Here is a 13,933-nt window from a genome sequence, read left to right as displayed (position 1 = left end):
TGAACTGTCTAGAAGAAAGTAATCCCGTTATAGTGTTGGTATATGTTCTCTGACAGTTTTGAGTTTTAATTTTGTTGAGTTTTCTAATATTTTTGTTTGGCTATTTTTATATTTTGAAAATTTGGAGAAATAACTGAGAAATTGGAATCAGGTTTAGAAATTTAATTGGAGATTAAGTTGAAAAGCAAGGTACAGAACAATGTATTCGTATGCTACCATTTGTGTAAAAAAGGAGGAGCAGAAGTAATGTATATTCATTATTTGCTGTGCATGCAAAATCAGTATTTGGAAGGAGTCACACAAGAAACTAATAATCCTACCCATTGGGAGGTAGAACTGGATAGAAAGAGAATAAGAGTGGGAGGTTGCTTCTTCACTGTCCATCTTTATTTTTTTATTTAAAAATATAAATATATTACTTATTCAGATAATTTGATCTGAGCTATTTAGTTCTCTTTAAAAGTAATGGTTCCAGCAGAGCCTGAATTTCCTTAGTTACTGAGGGCTCTAAGTGTCTGTGATCTATCTGTTCTTCCACATCTAAGAACTACTGAGAAGCAAACTCTTTCTTGATGCCTGTGAGATGTGGATCTTTGCTTTTTCTCCACTCTTAACCCAGTGGGGACCAGCAGCCCTGGGGAAGTAGGCAGTCCTGGATTTTGGGTCAGGGAAGAGGACTATGGCCTGGCCTTGCGTGTCCTGGTCCTATTAGCCACAGCTTGGCTGCGTGAGCTGTTAAGGGTTCTACACCCAATTCCACCGGAGTGGGGGGGTCCCATACCAACAAGCAATTCTCCTACAATTCAACTCAATTCTGACACTATCTACTTGGAGATAGCGTCGGATTACACAGGTTAAGGGCTCAGTCCTACAAGACTGCCCCTGATACACACAATTCAGATGCCAGTGGCAAGTCGAAAGTCCAGGTCCCCAAGTAACCTACAACTTCTGTCTGACTTGGCTACAAATCAGAGGTTCCCATGACCTCCTCCCCCTTTGGATTCAGTTAATTTCCTAGAGCGGCTCACAGAACTCAGGGAAACATTTACTTATGTTTACTAGTTTGTTATGAAAGGTTATGATAAAGGATGCACTGGGCAAGGTATATGGGAAGGGACGAAGAGCTTCCATGCCCTCTCTGAGCACGCCGCTCTCCCCAAATCTCCACATGTTCACCAATCCGGAAGTTCTCCAAACTTCCATCCTTTTGGGTTTTTGTGGAGGTTTCATTACATAGTCATGATTGATTAAATCGTTGGCCATTGGCAATTGATTCAACCTCCAGTCGCTGTCCCCTCCAGGGAGGAGGAGGATGGGGAGTAGCGAAAGTTCTGACCCTCTAATCACATGGTTGGTTCTCCAGACAACCAGCCCCCACCCTTAGCTGTGTTCTAAGTCACCTCATTAACATAACAAAAGACACCTTTGTTGCTGTCATCACTTAGGAAATTCCAAGGGTTTTTGAAGCTCTGTGCCAGAAACTGGGACAAAGACTAAATATATATTTCTTATTATAAATCACAATATCACAGCTATAAAGCTGGTTTGTAGGGAAGGGAAAGGAGAAAGGGGGCAGTCATTATCCTGACACAGGCAAAAGCCTCACACTGGCTCTTCCCTTCCCAGCTGTGGCACATCCCAGTGACAGTTAATCCTGTGATTATCGGTCTCTCCATTATTATTATAAATTATTCCCAGAAATTCCAAAAATTTTCCAAAGAAGCTCAGAAATTTTCCCAAGAACAAACAAGGGGGCCTGGCCTGGTGGTGTAGTGGTTAAGTTCGTGCGCTCTGCTTTGGCGGCCCAGGGTTCCCAGGTTCGGATCCTGGGCGTGGACCGACACACCACTTATCAAGCCATGCTGTGGCAGCGTCCCACATATAAAAGTACAGGAATATGGGCATGGATGTTAGCCCAGGGCCAATCTTCCTCAGCAAAAAGAGGAGGATGGGCAACAGATGTTAACTCAGGGCTAATCTTCCTCACAAAAAAAAAAGATTAAAAAAAAAACAAGCAAAATACACAGAAAATGGAGAAAAAATTCTTTAGCATTTCTCAGTAAGTTTCATTGTGGCTTTAGAGCAAATATCTGAATTGTTGCATTGATTAAATGTATTTTACTTTTTTTGTTGTTATGTTGGTGAGGAATATTGGCCCTGAGCTAACATCTGTGCCCATCTTCCTCTGTTTTGTATGTGGGACACCGCCACAACGTGGCTTGATGAGCAGTGTGTAGGTCTGTGCCTGGGATCCGAACCTGTGAACTCTGGGCCACTGAAGCAGAGCCCATGAACTTAACCACTACACCACCAGGCCAGCCCCAACATGTTTTATCTTTTAATCTCTAGCTTTATATTCCATGCTGATTGCACACCCCAACCCTGGAGCGTCAGATGAAATGCAAAAAAATCACCTCAACACTTTGAAATCCCACAAAAATAACCAAATTCACTAATGTTAACTTTACTTATCCATTTTTTAGGATACCAGGTAAAGTAAATCCCCCAGATTGAGGGATGTATTTAGTTAGGGCTGTATTAATGGTGTCTAACCTGAGTCAGCTGAACTGTATCATTCTGCTGGCGATTGAGGAAGCTGGTTGATCCCTGCTCCCTTTTCTGGGTTCTCACTGGTGGGGAGCTGACTTGGGGAGCTGACGGAGGACCAAATCATTAGCTTTATTACTCGCCCCTCAGAAGCTTCCAAGGCCCCATAGGGCTGGGCTCTGGGATCAAAGTAAAACATCCCTCCGCCCTCCTCCCTCTTCCTGGAAGTGAGGCCACCTGAGCCTGCATAGGCAGGGCCAACCTGGCTTACCCTCCAGGCACAGGCCGGAACTGGAGGAAGGCCCATCCTCCTTGTAAGGGAGAGACCCTGCCTAGTAGCACATTAACCCATCCAGAGGAGGGGCCTGACTCAGGATAGTTCTTTGCAGCTCCAGTCTGAGCTCAAAGTTGATTTTCCTTCACCTGTCTGTAGGCAGAGGTGGGCATTTGCAGATAAGAAGTAAAGGCTTCCTCCTTATGAGTTCTGCCGGTTTTCCTATTTGGTTGACAAAAGGAATGCCAAACCTACTTAACTCGGAGTCTCCAAATAGTCAACCAGACTCATTTGCAGTTTTAACTCAAATTAAATGGAGAACGTGGTTGCACGGACCTATTCCTCCACTTTTGGTAGCTTGGTTCCTCATGGAGAAGAATGGACTTAACAATGATGAATTTTTACAAACCTCCCCTCTGGGCAGATTCCCCCAAGAGATTCCCCCAAGAAAGTTTTACAGCTCAGCTTAAGGGAAAACATACCAGAAGCGTGCATGGCTGTATGAAAAAGGAGTGGCCTGCCTGGGAAAGTAGTGGGTTCCCATCTCCAATGGGGTCCAGCAGAGAATGAATGGCCATGGGCAGGATGCTGCGTGGTTGGAATGGCTGACCTGTAAGGGCCTTCCTAACTCTCGTGACTGTATGAATCCAGATAGAACAGGACACTGTGTGTACCTCTTTGTGAGCAAATAGCCAAATGAGGAAAAGTACCCTATGCTCTTTTAAATCGAAAACAGGATGTACTTTTTAAAAAACTCAATATGCTTTATTTAGAATTGCCAAGTGCTGTTATATCTAAGAAATATTTCAGATTATTTTATTCCTTCCAGAAACATTTTCTCTTATGATAATTTTCTAGTTCTTTTGTGAAATTATACACTTATTTTGTCCTTTAAAGTCTTGTGAAAAAAAGTATTTTAGTAATTTTTGCTGGCTATATGGTAGAAAACTTAGTCTTCATCTCTTTTTTTGCATGTCTATAGAAGTTATTGAGTTAAAGCTGAAAAAGGCACCACACTTAATTTATTACAGTGTCATAATTTTTTTTTTTTTTTTTGGTGAGGAAGATTAACCCTGAGCTAACATCTGTTGCCAATCCTCCTCTTTTTGCTGAGGAATATTGGCCCTGGGCTAACATCCGTGCCCATCTTCCTCCACTTTATATATTTGGGACGCTGCCACAGCATGGCTTGATGAGCGGTATGTGGGTCCGAGCCTGGGATCTGAACCTGTGAACCTTGGGCTGCCGAAGTGGAGCGCGTGAAGTTAACTAACTACTACACCACCAGGCCAGCCCCTCACAATTTTAATTTTCAAAAATTAAACTTTTTTGGGGAAATGTAAAATATACCCAAAAGTAAAGAATAGAATAATGAACTGCCTTGTACTCATGACCAGTTTCAATAAATTTTTCCAGTTTTATTGAGATATAATTGACATATAACATTATATTAGTTTAAGGTATACAACATAATGATTTGCTATATGTATATATTGTGAAATGGTTACCACAATAAGTTTGGTTAACATCAGTCACCTCACATAATTACAAATTTTTTTCTAGTGATGACAACCTTTAAGATCTATTCCCTTAGCAACTTTCAAATAAACAGTACAATATTGTTAACTATAGTCATCATGCTGTACATTACATTCTCAGAACTTATTTATCTTAAAATTGGAAGTTTGTACTTTTTGACCACCTTTACTCATTGCCCCCACCACTCAATAATTTTTAACATATTGTCAGTTTTGTTTCATTCACCCCCCCTTACTTTTCTTTTTTTAATTCCGAGTTAACAGATGTCTTCTAAACTCAGTGAAGTGTCTTACCAAGTTTAAGCACAGTGGTGTGTCTGCTGTGACTCAGACTGCAGCGAGACTGAAAGGAGGGGGAGAAGGGCGGCAGTGGGGGACTCTTTCTTACCCCCTTTTCCTTCAGCGGGAAGAGGCAGGTGATGGGAGGAAGCTGGGGTCAGGTGCTTAGACTCCTTTCCTTCTTGACCTGAAGTACCTACCTGACCCTTCTGGCTTCCAAGGACACCTTTCGCCTTACTCTGTTGGCCAGTTGCTCTTCTGTTTAACCTGCCTGTAGGCCAGGCTCCATCTGCCCTGCCCTGTCCCTGCTCAAGTCTTAGCTGAGAAAAACCAATTCCTCCCTTCTACAATTCCTTCCCATCATTCTGTCATCACCATAAGAAGCAAATCAGTTTCTTCTGGAGGAAATAAATGGGCAGACTTCATTCACCCAGAACTAATTCTCTAGTCATGATCATACTAGTAGCAGGGTTAAAAGGGGAACTACATGCGACAGGAGGCCTCCCTCTCCACAGAACACATCACACCAGGCAGGAAGGTGGGGCCGGGAACAGGTCGTTTAAAACTTCTACCTCTGTGGGGGCTTGTGTGGCATTTCCTGGAAAGACAGTAATATGCCTTTAGAAGTTTGGGTCTTCATTAACCCCTGCCATGCCTGAGCCCATCCCTGAGGATTTGAAGTTGAAATTCTTTGTTTTATTATGGAAAAGTTTAGCTCTCCACAAAAGTAGAAACAATAGAGTAATAAGTTCACAGATAGCCATCACTAGTTTCACTAATTATCAACATTGTGTCATTTAAACTTTTTGATCATGCATCATAGTAGTAAAAAAGAGTTTTGTATCCCCAATCCAGGTATATTTGTTTGTTTATAAATTATATACACATATCACTCTACTGTTATATCATGTACACAAAAAATTGAAAACTTAAGTGGAAACAGAGCTTCTAATGGTCTTCTCTACACCCTATACACATCCACTCTGCTTTGGAGCCCAATTGTTTAGAAACATAATAATAATTCACCAAACATGTATTGGACGTGTACTGTCACAGACACTGTGTGGGAGCTGAGAGGGAAGATGCTGGGGGCAGGATCACAGATCTCATTGCTTACAGCCCGCTGGGTCAATAGAATGTCATACAGACCTCTCCAGGCGAGAAGCGTGCGGGAGCCCTACCTGGGACATTGACCTTCTCATCTGCCTCTTCCTGAACAAGAGCCCCCAGCATGAACCCTAGACCGCACACTCTGGGCACTTTTTATCCTTTATTGTTATTTCTTATTTTGCCTGGCCCTCTGAGATCATTTTGATTGCTTTGATTTTGTGTTTGGACTTTTGCTGCCTTAAAAAACAGTTTTATCTCTGATATTTCTGAGAGTAATCTTTTAGCTTTGTTTATCTCATTAACTTTACTTCCCTTTTACCTTTCATTTAAAAATAAGGACTATCAAGGGGCAACACAGCGGACACAGATATGGTGACAGGCCAGGTCTCGAGTTGGAAGGTTGGGTGCCAGCACCTTCTCTGGTCTGGTCTGCTCTTCATGGCTTCTTTTCATCCTCACAGCAGGAATCATTTGGTCCTTTGGAGAAGACTGGATCCCAGGTTCAGTTGGTCAAAAAAGGCATAACCTCTATGTTAAAAACAAACAAAAAAACCACAACAAACTACACCTCTAGATGATTCAGAGGCTCTGGGGGTCAAATTACCCTGCCAGACTGGAATAAGACTAGCCCCAAAGACAGTGCAGCACTGGCAGATTGCTGGGAGAACAGCCTTGCCTCGTTCCCAGAACAGTGAGGAGCCTTGCAGGAGTTTTGTGAACTTGAAACCTGGCCCTCTGGCCTGTATAAGCACCAGCTACTGCCCAGTCCTGACACCACCAGGGGCAAAAGAAGAGGGTAGGGAGCTGCAGTCGGAGGGCTGGCAGGGCGCTGGCAGGTCTGACCCTCAAGATTTGTAAAGTATTTTGAATTTCTCTTTGATTTCTTTTTTGATGGTGGTAAAATAGCATCTCTAACCAAGCTATGAAATTCTTTTTATTCTGCTCAGTTTATAAGATAGAATTAAAATGGTTCATTTAACCCCAAGGCAGTGAATTAATAGCCTCTTCTTGTGGGCAGGTCTTCATGACTCCCTTCCCTCATCATGAGAACCAGAGGAGGTGTGGCTGTGGCTGGAGTGATCTCCAGCTGAGTTCCCCTGAGAGGGAGAGGCACCGTTCTCCCTTTGTTAGACTTGATCTTATTAGAAGAGGGGGCTTGTAGCGCCTTGCATTAACCATGGCCTGCATATAAACAAAAAGCCCTGCAAGCTCAAGGAACCTGCCTTGTTTCCTATGCTTGTTAAGTCTCCACTCTTCCCCAAGAGAAATTTATCCAGTGCTAGGGGCCAAGCCTCTTTTGCATATACCAAGAACTAAAGAAGTAAACTAAAGAAGAACTGAGCTCCATTATGGGCAAACTGGAGGTCCTGTAGAGAAAATAATGAGTATAAGTGTGACCTCAGGGCCAAGCATTATCTCACCCTATCTGGTAACTTTTCTACCTGTTAAACTTCAACCAATCTCCTATCCCACCTAAGTAAGCTCTATTGGGAATGGGGGAAACAGATGTGGACTCACATATATAGAGGAATTTAGAATGATTGAGGTGGCGTCTTCATTCCATAGGAAGAAGCGTGGTATGGTGAATAAATAGCCCTGGGACTTTTAGGTAACCATTTATAAAATAATAAGTTAGACACCTAGCCCAAATGAGGCTACTGGATCCAATATCAAGTTGTTGATGTGCTGTTTATGCTACAAGATAGTCAGATATCTTAGCAGGGCTATTATCTTTTAATTGAATCTTAGGTCTTCAGTAGATTTACAAGAACATAAAAAAATTTTATCTGGAAAATTTCTTAATAAAATCTTCACTTTTTGTCAGCAAAAACCCACTTACAATCTCAAAAATAACTGATTTTCTGTGGGCTAATTAGCAAAGGAGGCAAAATGGTGAGGTGGAGAGAACACTGAATAAGGCTCAGGATCCTGAGTTCAAGTTTCCAGGCTGCTACCGGTTGTGTGACCTGGAGAAAAGTCACTTCATCTCTCTGGATCTTGGTTTCTCATTTGTAGAAGGAAAGGACGGAACTGGATTCCATTGTGGTCAGCCGTCCTTTGGCTTTTATTTGTGTAGCTCACTCTGATAAACCAGCAGCCCCTTGACCCTTCTTTTGCTCATCCCCAGCTTATTTTTGCCTACTGCGGGCTAGAAAAGGAGCTGGCCCCGTTGATTAGGCTTAGGTAAGGTGTAATGGAGAACCCAAGGGGCTCCCTTCTGAGTGCTCTCCTCGGGGGTTCTCAACTGTTTTTGTTGGTTAGAGACCTTCTTAGCTTCCTGGTTTGCCACTGAGATGGGTGAAGTTGCCACATAAATGACTCCTGGTTCAAGCTCACACATTGTGGTGTACCATAAAATAATGATGACATTGCACTCCAGTGCAATTCCTCTATACTGTCAAAGCTTCCTGCCAGTACGTGTTTCTAATATTGACAGTGATATTCCAGAAAAATATTTATTACTCTTATAGGAGTTTTATCTTTTGTTGTTGTTGTTGTTGAGGAAGATTTGCCCTAGGCTAACATCTGTGCCAATCTTCCTCTATTTTGTATGTGGGTTGCCGCCACAGCATGGCCACCAATGAGTGATGTAGGTCCATGCCTAGGATCCGAACCCAGGCCGCCAAAGTGGAGCACGTTGATCTTAACCACTAGGCCATGGGGCCAGCCTGTAGTTTTATCATTTTTTTTGTTGATTTCTAGTCATCCTAATGTCTACAAATGAAGGTATTGTGAGTTGTCTTGTGTAGAATTGTTTCTGTTTGAGAATATTGATTAGGCACCCCTTTATAAAGATGCTGAGGTTATGGTATTCTGGATCAAGACTTCAAAGAAACCATTTATATGTTTAATCCTGGTCTTCTACATGTTTTTAATATATTTTTAAAAACTTGGTAGAAATTCTTACATGCAAGAATGTAATTGGTCATCCTATTAGCATTTAGAAATCCATATTTCACTTGAAGGAATTTGCAAATTATATTTCTCCTGCTTTTAGTAGCATTGTTTAGAAATACAGCCATAAACTAGAATTGATTTTGCTGCAGAAGAAAAAAGTGTGGCTTGGTCATTCACTCATGAAGAATATACTGTAGCATATATGCCTTTAATAATGATAATCTCCTTGAATTGACAATAAAAAACTTTCCAATTCTCAGACTTCAGCTCATTTCATGACTAAACATGGGTTTAGTAGGAATCTGCTAGTGGTTTATGAGTCATGTGAGAAAGATCTGGGGTTTCTAATTAACCACAAACTTAATGATATGCCAGCAGTGTGGTACATCTGCTAAAGGAGTTAATGCAAATGTAGATCACATTGATAGATCAATAGTGTCTAATTAGAGGAAGTAATTTTCGTCTTAGGAAAGGAAATCCAGCTGCAACTTTTCAGCCGTTCATCGCAGGCTGCAGCTTTTAGAGGTGATGGACATGGGCAGCAGATGGGTGCCTACACATAAAGAAGCCTAAATGAGATCAAGGTCCCTGGGGGGAGTGCTCTGAGAGTATGGTACTGTCTGCCATGAGCTCTAGACTTCTGCCTGGAAATCCACAACTCTGCTTATTTTGGAAGATTCACATGTTCTGTTTCATCTCAGAAAGGGTTCTATTATCAGCATTAGCCGTATCACCCCCCACCCTATCAGCGACCCTAATACCTGCAAACCTGAACCAGTTTGCCATCCACGTAGAGATATTTTCAGAAACCATCAGGACCTGAATCCTGCAGTGAGGAGAGCCTGAGACCAGAGCTCTCTGCAAGTGGACATCCATCTCCCAGCGGTACCTGAACCACTTTGGCTATGGCTCCTTCCCCCACCCCAATGCCCAACCACAGAAACCAAGTAAGAATTGGCTGTAGCTGTCTAGTTGCGAACTCAGGAATCACCCTTACCCTCCCAGCCCCTGCATCATTGGCCTTTACTGTTGAGGTCCATGGAACCTTGGTATTTGGACTGTGCTCCATCCTCAGTCTACCCTCTCTCAGATTTGGTGACTTAAGCCCAGCATGCTCCTGCTTTGGGTTACCATTCCGTCATTTCTCCCCATGCTCAGCCCCTGGCAATTAGGTCACAATGTGAAACAGAATCTGATAGCCCACCCCTCTGCTGCTAAGGTTCTTCCTGGTGCTAAATCTCACTGTCAGGCTGCTGGCTCTGGCTCCGCTGAATTGTCTCAGGCTGCCACCGAGAACAGTGCTGTTGCCATTGTGCCATTCCCGTCTGCTTTCTAGTGCTCGGGGGCACACATTAAGATCTCTGTTGGCCCAGGCCCTGAAGAGATCATTTGACCTCCCATTCTTGTATATATTTCAGAATAAAAACTACTAAGACATCCAAAAACAAACAAAAAAGGTAAGGAAGTCTAGCTAAATTCTGATTTTTTTCTCACAATGAACACTTTGAACATTATTAGAAATTCTCTCAAATTAGACTCTTCTTCTTCTGTGTTGCCGTTGCCTTGCTGGTATCCTAAGCGGGTGCTTGGTCTACTTATGGGTAGTTCAGCACCGGATCCCAGACATCAAAGTGGAGGAGCTTTTGGATATGGAAGCACAGGAGCCCTCTCTTCTTCGTTTCGTGTCTGGGTGCCATTCATCCCAGGTTGCCGCTTTAGAGGTGACATGACATGGCCAGCAGATGGGTGCTTAACTGAAATCTAGGTCCCTTGGGGGAAACTTTGGGAGGCTCAGAATGCTTGGGAAGCCCCTAACAATGATGCCTGCTGTCCACAAAAGGACTCTGTAGTGTGGCCTCACCTTTAACAAGATGCTCACAGGCTGGACATCCATCCTCCTTCTAATGCCCAATATATTAGTCAGCTCAGGCTGCCCTAACAGAACACCACAGACTGGGTGGCTTAAACAACAGACGTTTATTTTCTTGTAGTGCTAGGAGCTAGGAAGTACAAAATCAGGGTGTCCGCAGGGTTGGTTTCTGATGAGAACTCTCTTCCCGGCTTGCAGATGGTTGCCTTCTGCTGTGTCTTTGCATAGCCTTTCCTCTATGTGCACACGCTCCTGGTGTCTTTTCCTCTTCTTATAAGGAAATAAGTCCTATTGGATTAGGGTCCACCATTATAACCTTACCTAACCTTAATTACCTCCTTGAAGGCCCCATCTCCAAATATAGTCTCATTGGGAGTTAGAGCTTCAACCTATGAATTTGGGGGGATGCAGTTCAGTCCATAGCACCCTGGATCCCTGGGATAAGGTGGCGTTCATGTACATAACCTAATTTCGTTTTCTCAACAAGCCTGTGAGGAAGTTATCAACCTCATCATTTCCACTTTACAGATAAGAAAGGTGAAGTAACTTGTTAGAAAGTGGAGGATCCTGGACTTGAACTATTTCTTTGACTCCAAATCACATGTTGTTTGAACTGCAACGTGGAATGTTGGCCTTAGGAATGTTAGAAATGAAATATTATACACTTATTGAATTAATAACTAAGGATCATGTAATGTATGGAAAATCATTTACAGAATAATGTTAAGTACAAAAAAAATAGATCACAAAAATATATGTGCGTGTAAGTACAACCATGTAAAAACTATGGATAAAACCATGCATAAAAACTATGGCTAAAACTTGAAAAGGAGCAGAAAAAATGAAGTACTTGGCCTTCAGGGTGGCAAAGTTTTACTTATTTTTTTGTTTTAAAGTTGACTTAAGGAGTACATTTTTACTTTCTTTTTTGTGTGTGTGAGGAAGATCAGCCCTGAGCTAACATCTGTGCCAATCCTTCTCTCTTTTTGCTGAGGAAGACTGGCCCTGGGCTAACGTCTGTGCCCATCTTCCTCTACTTTATATGGGACGCCAACAGCATGGCCTGACAAGCGGTGTGTGGGTGAGCGCCCGGGATCCGAACCCCGGGCCACCAGCAGCGGAGCACGTGCACTTAACCGCTACGCCATGGGGCTGGCCCGAAATACATTTTTAAATAACAGAATTTTAGCTCTCAGCAAGCAAGAGATTGGAAGTTGATGGAACTAGGAGAATCACGTGTCCATTTGTCACTAGCTTTTTTGGGACCCGGAGACTTAGGCCAACTTCCAAACACCATAGTGTTTGACAGGCTCCTTCTTTCTGAAACCTCCTCCAGCGCCCAGCTTCCCTGAGCGAACCACTGTTCTAACTCATTTGATGAGCAAGGCAGGTCCCTGTGACTTGAGAAGGCCAAAGCCAAATATGATTTAGAAGAAGATCAGCTACTACAGGGACAGAGAGTTGAAGTTGGACCACAGTGAGGAAGAGAAGAAAATATCAAATGTAAGCAAAGGTGATCCCCACAAAACTGAGTCCAGCAGTAATATAGGACTTGGGCCGGCAGGGGTTAATGCAAAAGAGGGCAAGGGTAAATAGAAAATATATGTGTAATAGGCAGTCCAGGAGACATTCCAAGAGCTTTCTGCGTTTGGAACCACTTCTCAAGACCCTCAGCCCCTCCCCTGTAAGTGGCTATGCAGGAGCCCTGCCCGGCAGTAGTGTGTTCTAAGACTCCTGGATGAAAGTGTTCTGTTTTCAAGTACACTTAACATTACTATATTGAATATATGACTATATCACCAGAGAAGCCTCCCTTTTCTTTTATCCTGGAACAAAGTCATCTGTCTCTTAATTGTGTCTGTTTTCTGAACAGGTTCTGATAATGAAGTGTGCTGTGGGTATGCAGCCTCTTGATTAACAAAGGTGTTTCCACTTATCACTCCCTAGACAGTGTGCTCTGTTGTCTGAGATCAACATCCAGCTTACCTATCACAGTGGATAGTTGTCTTCCAGGCCCAGAAGTTGTTCCTTACTCAGATCTCTTTACTTTAGGAGTTGATAGATTTAGATTGTAAAAATAGATTGAAACTGTTAAACTAAATTAGTTCAGACATTTTATCAGCTCACTCAGGAGAAATAGGAGTAATTCCCAAATCCAATATGAGAAAACCCATGTTTAACAAAAAAAATTAGTAATCAATTCTTAGCTAAAGGAAGCTCCCCTATGAAAACATACTGTCATAGGATTTCTTTCATAGTGAGCTACCTATTTTACATATGGTTTAGTTTACCTAAAGGAAAATCTGTTTTCATATATTTTACAAACACATCTCTTGCATAATATTGTATACACATTTCCCCATTATATGAGATATAATGGTCCAGCCTAGGATTTGGTCTTTGACAACCAAAAAGGTTGCCCTTTATGATACCAATCTCCAAAATGTTAAGAATGTACCTCAAGCATTCTTTAACAAAGGATTTTGGATTTATTGACCATGGATTTATCTTGAATCTGTTTATGCTTTCGTTTGTGCCATTTTGGGAATTCATCTGTTGTCGTTGTTGTTGTTCTTGAGGGTAAGTGGCAATTTCATGGTCACAGGCCAACTCTTCTTCCCTTCTCTCTGCAGCCGTCATTTCACCAGGCTGATAGCGTGCGGGGAACTCGACATCATGGGCTGGTGGAGAGGCCGTCCAGGACCCGCTTCCACCCTCTTCACCGAAGGTCTGGAGACAAGCCAGGACGACAGATATCCTTTTTCACTGTCTGAGGAGAGTATATGTTTTGAAATGTTTGAAACGTTTTCAGGATTTATCTTCCCTGCAATTCCCCTTTGGCCTCAAAATCTTCATTTTATCTGATGAATAGAGGCAATAAAAATAAGTGAATTGGACACTAGAAACATCTCTGTAGGCAAAACTTGGAAAGATCATTGTAGGTGCTTACTTTATGAAAACATTGTGGAAGTTCAGTTCAGTGAAGTAACTGAGCATAAACAACAGGGAATTCAGCCCATTGCAAGGCCTTCTCAGCATTTTCTTCACAAATCAGCAAAGTCAGAGTTAAACCTGACTTTGAATCAGGTTAGAGAGATTTAGTCTAACTAAAACAGATATACAGATATGTGATTTATTTTTACTTCTGTTGACCCTGCTGTTAGAACTTACAGAGGAAATTTCATATCATTTTCAATAAATGACAATGAAAATATAAAGCTGGTATTTAGGAATATTCTCATACAGTGATGTACAATTAGACCAAACCCTATGCTGTTAAGTAGGAATAAAGAAAAGGAGACTGTGAATTCATCTGACAATTTTATTTGACCAGTACTTATCAGGGGCCCGAGGAGGGTGTACTGCTGGGTGACCAGCATTGTGCTGAGTGCTTTGGGGACACAGCACTGAGCTGGA

General features: G+C 42.4%; 1 protein-coding gene across 3 annotated transcripts in view; it reads left to right on the top strand.

The window, feature by feature from the left end:
* CRTC3 (CREB regulated transcription coactivator 3) overlaps window positions 1-13,933 on the top strand; it is a 99,926-nt gene that overhangs the window by 42,670 nt on the left and 43,323 nt on the right. For all 3 annotated transcript variants that reach the window (XM_087428984.1, XM_087428983.1, XM_087428982.1), the window contains exon 3: window positions 13,150-13,269. In XM_087428984.1, coding sequence (XP_087285110.1) covers window positions 13,150-13,269 — 120 coding nt within the window. The remainder of the gene's footprint in view (window positions 1-13,149; window positions 13,270-13,933) is intronic.

The sequence above is a fragment of the Ceratotherium simum genome, chromosome 3 (genome assembly GCF_057802395.1).
Source record: "Ceratotherium simum simum isolate JZ-2026a chromosome 3, ASM5780239v1, whole genome shotgun sequence".
In the NCBI taxonomy this organism is placed as follows: domain Eukaryota; kingdom Metazoa; phylum Chordata; class Mammalia; order Perissodactyla; family Rhinocerotidae; genus Ceratotherium; species Ceratotherium simum.
This window is presented reverse-complemented; position numbering and strand designations above follow the sequence as displayed.